Source organism: Pyxicephalus adspersus, chromosome 2 (genome assembly GCF_032062135.1).
Source record: "Pyxicephalus adspersus chromosome 2, UCB_Pads_2.0, whole genome shotgun sequence".
Taxonomy (NCBI): Eukaryota; Metazoa; Chordata; class Amphibia; order Anura; family Pyxicephalidae; genus Pyxicephalus; species Pyxicephalus adspersus.
Genome location: NC_092859.1, coordinates 129,515,367 through 129,524,220, shown reverse-complemented (window position 1 = coordinate 129,524,220; position 8,854 = coordinate 129,515,367). Strand labels below are relative to the sequence as shown.

At 42.5% G+C, this 8,854-nt stretch overlaps 1 protein-coding gene across 1 annotated transcript in view; it reads left to right on the top strand.

The window, feature by feature from the left end:
- The first annotated feature begins 184 nt into the window (after nucleotides 1-184).
- Nucleotides 185-8,854, top strand: part of DMXL2 (Dmx like 2) — a 74,595-nt gene continuing 65,925 nt past the window's right edge. Inside the window, exon 1 of the mRNA XM_072399099.1 lies at nucleotides 185-493. Coding sequence (XP_072255200.1) covers nucleotides 407-493 — 87 coding nt within the window. The 5' untranslated portion in view covers nucleotides 185-406. The remainder of the gene's footprint in view (nucleotides 494-8,854) is intronic.

Sequence of the window (8,854 nt, the reverse complement as noted above, 5' to 3'; positions counted from 1 at the left end):
TGTGACCCCACCGTACAGGTTATCCTGTAGCAGCATGGAGAGTGATGACGTAGTGTGTGGGCGTTGCTATGGGGATACCTTAGAGCAGCAGCAGGGGGAGAGGAGACAGAAGGTGACAAAGCTGCCGGGGCGGGCTCTTCTCTCGGCACAGGCGCGCGTGCCCGTGTGACACCCCGCTGTGAACGCGCCCGCCTCTCGCGCGCCCTCCCTGCCCATCCTCCGGAATCCCCTCACACAGCGGCCGCCGCCGCCAGGGGAACGCAGAGAGCGGCTCACACCCGGTTAGGGTCATGGAGAAGGCCAACACCTGAGAAGCAAAAGCTGCGAATAATAGGAAGTGGGGCTTCGGTACATGGAGGGGTGAGGGACCGTCACTGAACACAGCCGTCACCGTCCAGTCCTGACCATGAATCTGCACCAGGTGCTCACCGGAGCCGTAAACCCGGGGGACAGCTGCTACTCGGTGGGCAGCGTCAATGACATCCCATTTACGGTAAGTGTTTCCGGGGGTTCCCTGCACTATCCCTGTGCATGACAGATCTCTCATCAGATGTTCTGCTCACTGCAGCATTCCCCATCATCCTCCTCCCTCCTCCTCCTCCCTCATCCCCATCATCCTCCTCCCTCATCCCCATCATCATCCTCCTCCCTCATCCCCATCATCCTCCTCCCTCATCCCCATCATCATCCTCCTCCCTCATCCCCATCCTCCTCGGTGCCCGGGGTCCTCCAGCAGGCCCAGCTCCTGTATGGGAAGTGCTCAGTCATGAGTGGAGGATTTGTATGGAGGGGGCAGGGTGGTAGACATGATGGTATCTGCAGAGGGATGGACCATGCACAGGTAGAGTCCCTGGATGACATAACAGGGGGTGGTCAGAGATGGATGTTTTCATTTCGTTCATTTCAAATTGGCATATGGCAGCCTATACACATAGATCTGGTGGGCGGACGTGAGATTTGGCCATCCTGGAAGGGATCACCGACTGCTGCAAGAGTCATCAATGGAAAAGCGATGATTAAAGATTCCTTACATGCCATGGGAGCTCTTTAAATAATTATGTACACAGGGGCACTTGTAAAATAAACTACTGCAAGCGATGGTTTCAGGAATAAATCAGGTACAATGATGTAGCCAGGCATTGCATGGAGATAGATTTGTAGCTCTGGGGGTGCCAGCTTTGGTTCCCCATATGGTGGAGATTGTAGGCTTTATTTTCTGTATTTGCCTGGGAATCCCCAGACTTCAGTCCACAGTTTGAAAACAAATCATGTGGAATCTCAACCAGGATTCCTAATTTGGGGACGCCCAGGACTGAAGTACCATAGAGGAACAGTTTGAGTGGAAGTTAACAAAAAATCTAATTCGCCATTACTTCTGCAGATCTGTAGAATCCTCTGGAGTTTTCCTGGATTGGGTTCCGTGCCGTCTATTTTATCTGCCATCGTCCGTGCACGCAGAAAGCGCTTTGTCTTCCGGCTTCCGTCTTCCTGATCTCACACGGCGCAGGCGTGAGATTGGGTGATATAGTCTGCTATAAATGGGGAAAAAGAGTGCTGATCTCACTGCGCATGCACAGAAGGAGCAGCAAGGAGCCTCCGGGGATGCGTGATGTAGGTATCCCATGAGGCTCTGCGCTCCTGTTCTGTCTTGATCACCACGGTGATAAGGAAAGAAGGGTGATAGGTCCGCTTTAAGGCAAAACTAAATTTCCACTTTATTACAGGATCAGGTGGGCCATTGTTGCAGGGACAGATCTGCCTTATTGCTCCAGGTTTCTGGCACATGCCCCAGGGTAACCATCATAGAGATATACATTTTTGGTGTCAGTAACTCCCTGCTAAAATATATATAAAGCTCACAGTACAATGCAGGAGGTGTGACTGGAGATTTGTAGATCAGGGGTGTTGGGTTTGGTTTCCTATATTCTAGAGATTGTAAGTTCATTCTATATTTGCCCTGGCATCCCCAGGCTTCAGTCCACAGTCTAAAAACAAACTAGGTATGATTATTAGCCTCCATGCAGAGGAGCTGTACAATGACTCTTCCTAACTTAGAGAACTGTAGGACTCAGCTATTATAAAAAAAAACCCTCCAAAATCTCAGTGAACCCCCTACTAAAATGGTTATAAACAGTAGAAGCTTGGTTTCCTGCAATTCACATAACAGGAAAATTCACATAACTGTCACCGACAGCTCCACTTTCTTGATTGCTCCCTCTGCCCTAGCGGAGCTGTGGCATGTTCTGCATCCATTAACACATACCACAGCTCTGCTAGGGAGAAAGGAGTAATCAGGAGAGCAGAGCTCCGCTGATTGCTCTGCTCCATGATTGGCTGAGAAAAGGGAAACCCTGATGACAGCTCAAGTTCCCCTTTTCTCAGACATTTAGCACTCTAGTGGTGTATGGGTGTATGGGTACAAGTCTCCCCATTCAAGTCCAGTGCTGAATGGCTAAGAAACCTGTTTCAGAGTAATCTCAGTTAAGCAGGAAACTACACCTATCCGGAATCGGTATTCCCTGTGGGTGCTGGATAACTGAGGTTCTAGTGTATACAGTCTGTGGTACATGGCAGTAGTGATGACTACAGATTTGTAGATCTGGGGGTGCTGCCTTTGCTTCCCCATATACATTGAGAATGTATGTTCTTTCCACGTTTGCCCAGGTATCCCCAGGCTTCAGTTAACAGTTTAAAAACAAACTAGTTTGGATCAATGGCTGCACACTAGGACTATTTATAGAGGAACACATAAAATACCTTAAAGGTCTCAGCGACCCCCTGCTGAATTGCCCCTTGGGAATCCCCAGGCTTCAGTACACAATTAAACAAAAAACTAGGTAGTATCTCTGTGCAGAGAAGCTACATCCCGCTATGATAGTTATATCCTTAGCTCACAGTCTTTTATAGTAGGCATGACTGCAGATTTGTAGCTCTGAGGGGTGCTGGGTTTGTTATCTATATTCTAGAGATTGTATGTTCTATGTTTGCCTGGTTACCCCAGGCTTCAGACCACAGTTTAAAAAACAAAGTAGGATGTCTGGCTTGGGTGCAGATGAGCACCCCAGGACTCAACTGCCATAGAGGAACTCCTAAATAAAATTTAAATTTGTCGCTTAAACCAGTGATCGCCAACATTTTAGGATCCACTTACCACCAAATTTACTGGCTCCGAACGGTGCATGCCCAGGGAGCCAGGTGTCACTCAAAGGGGAAGAAACTTACCCCATAGTGACGTCATAATACCAGAACTCGCCCACTCTCTGAGTCACAAATATCTCATTGCTCATGGACCCCCTAGCAACCTCTGTAGTAAATTTTGTTGAGAAACACTGATTTGGAGGAACCCTAGGTTTTTTTGAAACTCTGGTTGAAAATGGCTGCTGGGCAATGTGTGCATATTGTGGTATATGCCAGTGGTTACCAACCAGTAGTTCGTTCCACAAGAAAATTTTGGTGGTCCGTTGCTCTGGCCAGTGCACCCCCGAGCGAGGACAACAGAAGGACCCTGTTGGGGGGAGGCACCGGCCAGAGCTGCAGACCACGTCCCCCGTACAGATCCCAGGCTTGGGGGAAATGGGACGTTTCTTACCCTTCAAAGGACACCCGCCTCCCTGTACAGGGGCGGTCCGTAGCCGGTAAACTTAGTGGTCCGCCAGTCCGAAAAGGTTGGCGACCACTGGCATCAGCAGTGGGTAAAGTACCTTGCGGGCAGAGGCTAAAGGAAATGAATCAATATTTTTTTTGTAAGAAGCTGTAGGAAATCTCTATAATTAAACAAGAAGAGACCCATGGTTAAGTGTACAGCACTGCTTCATATGTTGGTGCTTCAAAACTAAACTTTATTATTATTATTATTATTAATAATAATAATATTATTAATAATAATAATAATAATTATAATAATATTGGTAGCTGCCTTTGCTAACTCTTGATTATGTTAGTTCTTATGGTATTTGATTGTCCCATTGGATTCAATAATGTCAGTGATCTGGAATGTATGCATAGCAAGAAAGTGAAAGTAAAAGTCAATGTCAATAAAAATATTGCAGCAAGAGGGAAGCACAACATCCAAACAACTATAAATTGCAGAATGAAAAGTGGCTGCCATGTGTTCAACAACAACAATCTTCTTGTTAGATTGTATGTGCATTTTACATATTTAAGTCATGTCCTTCACCTGTGAAATCCTTCTTGTGTGTACATACAGAAACACTGAGATCCTAGCTGGGTGCTGCCATCTTGAATCAGCACACTCTGCCACCTATCTGTATAAATGGCGTTTATATTCCTTCTATCACAGCCTTTTCCTAAAGGTTATAAAGGGAGGGGGACGGAGTTGAAACAATACATATTGTTGTTGGACATTCTCAGAAGAGGAGAGAGAACTATGACCAAATGTAATGGGACCTTGCTAGAGAATTGACTGTAAACTGGTCAAACTTTACCAGCAAGTTCAGGGACACATTACAAGTAAATAAGTGTTTATGGAAAGAAAATGATGTGTAAAATAAATTATTAATTCTTCTGTTCTATTGCATGCAAAGTGTTGGTTGATGGGAGGGTCTTCTAAAAAAGAGCAATTTCACTATGGGACTTGCTTAGTTATTTCTCTGGAAGCAGAGCTCTAGACAAAGAGGATTATCACCTACTAAAAGAAATAAAATCTTGTAGTTTGTGTTTCCACACCCTACCCCACTGCACAGCCAGGCAGGCGATTCCACTTACTCGGGATTTAGCACAGGTTGTCCTCCAATGAATATGTAGTATATACAGCATCGGGAAACGCTGGACTCCTCTTTCTGGCTATGTGTTATAGCAGAGGTTTATAAACCACAAGGCTGGTAAACAGAATTACAAAATCCATGGCAGGTGAATTAGTTCATTATTGGTATTTAGCGCTTTACCTAAATTTCTGCTTTAAATTTTGAATACCTTTGTTCATTTACTAACTTTGCTAGTAGGCTTTGCATTGTTTGAGCTTGGATATTTCTATATCATATTAGCTTATCTGACCATGTTGTTGGCTTGGTTATATACAGATCTCGAGCCTTCCTGTTAAGTCATTAATGACCTCACATCCTGCCATGCTTCCCTATTTGATGAGCGATTTTACTGACCAATGAGAAGAAGGGAGGGGCCAGGTCCAACTTTTAGGGCCCGTTCACCTCTTCACATTTTAGTTCCTTTTTTTATACAATACCTATCCCAACAAAAACAATGGAAATGTATCAAATAAATCTGACACAATTTATTATACTTTATGTTGCAACTCATTATGTGCATCAACATGTATTTTAGAAAAAGGAACACACAAAATTGCAGAGATCTGCCTTGGTCTCTTGATCTGCTGACCATTTTCAGCCTTTTTCTACTTCAATTCCACAGCTCAAATGTAATTCTGGCCATAAGAAGATGTTGGAAGCTATGTGCATGATAGTTTTGCCTAAATGGTGATGCGTAGTCACAGATTGGAGTAACTCCTGTCCATCTGTAAAAGTGCTCATATTGCGCATGTGAGTATCTGAACTGGACCATGGAGCAACAGAAGGTGGTTTGCTCTGATAAAACCTTTTAGATAAAACAAATGGCTGAGTGTGTTGTTTATTTGAGGATAACAGGCATTTGAAGCAAGTGAGGGCACAATAATTGTGATTTCTGGTGATATTTAGTAGTTTTTGAAGTAGAGAAGCAGCCACTCCATGTAAAAAAGCCCTATAGTGCAGGATGTTGACTGAGGAAAGCTTCATGACCTTGTGTGTGTCTGGATAGCACGCACCCAAAATTGAAATGCAGCCCCTAAATCCCACTTCTTAGACAATTACAGCACAGCACAAGAGTACATTTCCTATTGTATTCACAAGTCATTGAGGGACATGGGCTAAATCAGCTCACCATCCCTCAGACAAGTAATTCATTTGGGGGACTTCTGACCTGATGCGAGCTCTGATTTTACCAAGATAGGTATGGAAAGTCATTCCTGGCAGAAAAATCCTATGCAAGGCAACCCTGGATAATACTGGTAACATGCCCTTTACCTGCTATTTCAGTAACGAGTAAACTAATAAGGAGGGTAAATAGTTGGCTGTGCTGTGTTACAATTCCTTGCCATAAGTCCAGACCATATGGAAGCTTAGTTCAACAAAGTTATGGCATTAGTTGGGTGATTTCTTTAACAGTATTAATACTGTACAGAGCTTAAGCTCATGGTCTTTTTCCTCATATATATATATATATATATATATATATATATATATATATATATATATATATATACAGGCATTCCTCATTTAATGACTGACCTTCTTACCAACAGCTCACAATTACGACTGGCTTTTTCCAACAAAAACACTGTACACATTTGTACAGTATAAAGCCATGCAGCGGTTCCCTTTCACTTCTTCTGAGCTCCATCTTCTGTCCTATGTAGCGATCCTCCTCAATCCAGGTCTGTAGGCTATTGGTGAACCTCTCACTGATACGCTTCACGTTCACAAAGCTGCAGGTTGGCTCTTTACTATAGTATTCCACTAAACTGACTCCTCTACAATCTATTATGAATGCTGCAGCCAGACCTATCCATCCTTCCCTCCGCTCCTCTTCTGCTGCCTCTCTTTGTAGTTTCTTCATTGGCTTCTATTCCACCTGAGAATCAGATTCAAGCTCCTGTGCTTTGCCTTCAAATCTCTCCACAGTTCTTGTCCTACCTACCTTTCTGACCTGATAGAAAAATACTCCCCTAGCTGCTCTCGTCCTTCCTCCTAAGGACCTACTACTGACTTCCTCACTCATAACCTCATCACATGCATGGCTCCAACGCTTTTCTAGAGCTGCTCCAACTCTCTGGAATGGTCTTCCTCGTTCTATTCGGCTTGCTCCTACTTTCTGTTCATTTAAAAGGGAACTCAAGTGGTTACTGGAAAGTGTCAGATGGTTCTCCCAGCTAAAAGGGGAACACTGACAACTATTACTTGACTTAGAATTGGATGCAGACTGCAGCATCTATGGGAACTGAACTGGTAAAAGTCCCAGTTTAAATATTTTACATGTAGTGCCGGGTTACATACGAGATAGGGACTGTAAGTTTGTTTTTGTATGTAAGTCGGAACAGGTACATTATATTTAATGTACATATACATATTTATAAAATATATATATAATAAATTCAATTAGGGCAGATGTTTGTCTCAACATAATATTAGGCAATGAAGTGCCAGTTACTGTAGGAAATCCTCACTGTGAGCTAATCACGAACGAAGCAAAAAAAAAAAAAAAAAACTTTATGAAGCCTAGACATTCATTAACTTCTGGAGCAAGCTGTGCTTTGTCTTGGTCATTAAAGAGTTACAAGATGCTTCAGGTCAGCTCAGCTCTTAAAATCACTCACAACCACAGCTGTGTTTAGCAAAATATTTCTTCTGCAAGTCATGCAAACCGCCCCCTCCAAGCCTTTGTAATGCACACAAGGGAGCAGGGAAGCCCTGTTCGTATCTAGGAGTCGTCCTTCATGTCGGATGTCCTTAACCCGGGGGACTACCTGCACTCCCCCCGGTACCATAATTTTTTTTAAACTACAGGTAAACAGGGATTCCAAATTTTTCCAAACTCCACCGCAAGTGCCAAGCAAGTTTTAACTGGCCTGTGATTACTTAAAATTAAATTTTATGAATTTGTATTTGCAAGTACACGTGTGGACCACATTTTTGCTAAATCTTTGGTTAAACACAATTACATTTTTTATTTATTTTTTTAAATTATATAAGATGGATACATTGAAATCCAACTAAGATATGGCTTCACACACATGAAGATCTGAATTAACATAGCACAACCTTGCTGCAAGAATGTTCGCCTTTTTGGCTCGTATTCCCATAATGCATTTAAACCTGTTGCGTTTATTGCAGAACAGAATGTTCTGTGTCTGTAGCTTCAATAAGGTAATCCGTAATCAGCCCCATGCCTAATAAAGTAAATGTATTATCAGCTTGAAACTCTTTTCCTTGGAAAGCAACAAGAGGCTCCTTTTTAAATAGATAATGTTAAGAATAATTATATTTTATATATAGTTGCCATTGTCTTCCTTTTACAACACGTTGCACTCCATTGCTTTCTTTATCAGCTCAGATGTTCAAGAAAAGTGTTTTGTGCATCTTGGAGCAATGATGCATTGCAGTACTGCAGATACCGAGCACATATAGTATATAGGTAAATGCAGCATTGCAGATTTTCTCCATTTTAACAAGATATTCTAAACCTTATTAGGTGCCAGATCTGTATCCTTATTTCTTAAAAACCTAGGTGTATGAGTGTAATGTTGGGTATAAGTGTGTACATTATATAAGAGGAGGTAACAAAGATCGTTCTGTCTTTTTTGTGCTGTTCAGGATTTAGAAAAAACTGTCAGTTTTAGGATTTTTTGTTATGATTCATAGGCTGAGACTTGTGAAATAACAAGTGGTACTTGTTGAATGTAGGAAAATGTAGAAGCATAAAACTGTATTCATTAATAATCATAACACAGGCCCCCAAAAAATTAGTTTTTATAATCATCAGAAACCACAGCAAACTTTTCTAAATCAATTTTTCGAGCAGATTCCAGATCTGTTTTTCCCTACATGTATAATTCCTGAGTTATGAGTACCATTATAGTTAACATTGTACGTGCATGTGTTTTGTACATATTTTGAATGTTGATACATCTTCAGTGTAAAGTAAAATAAGGCAGACTGTGGTATAGATCTACTGAACAATGTCAGTCAGGTACCATTGTTTCTTCAGAAATGCTTGGAGTATGATTTTCTTGTGTACTCTTTGTCTGGATTGTCGCGGTACAGCATCCAGCAGTAGTCAGCCATTA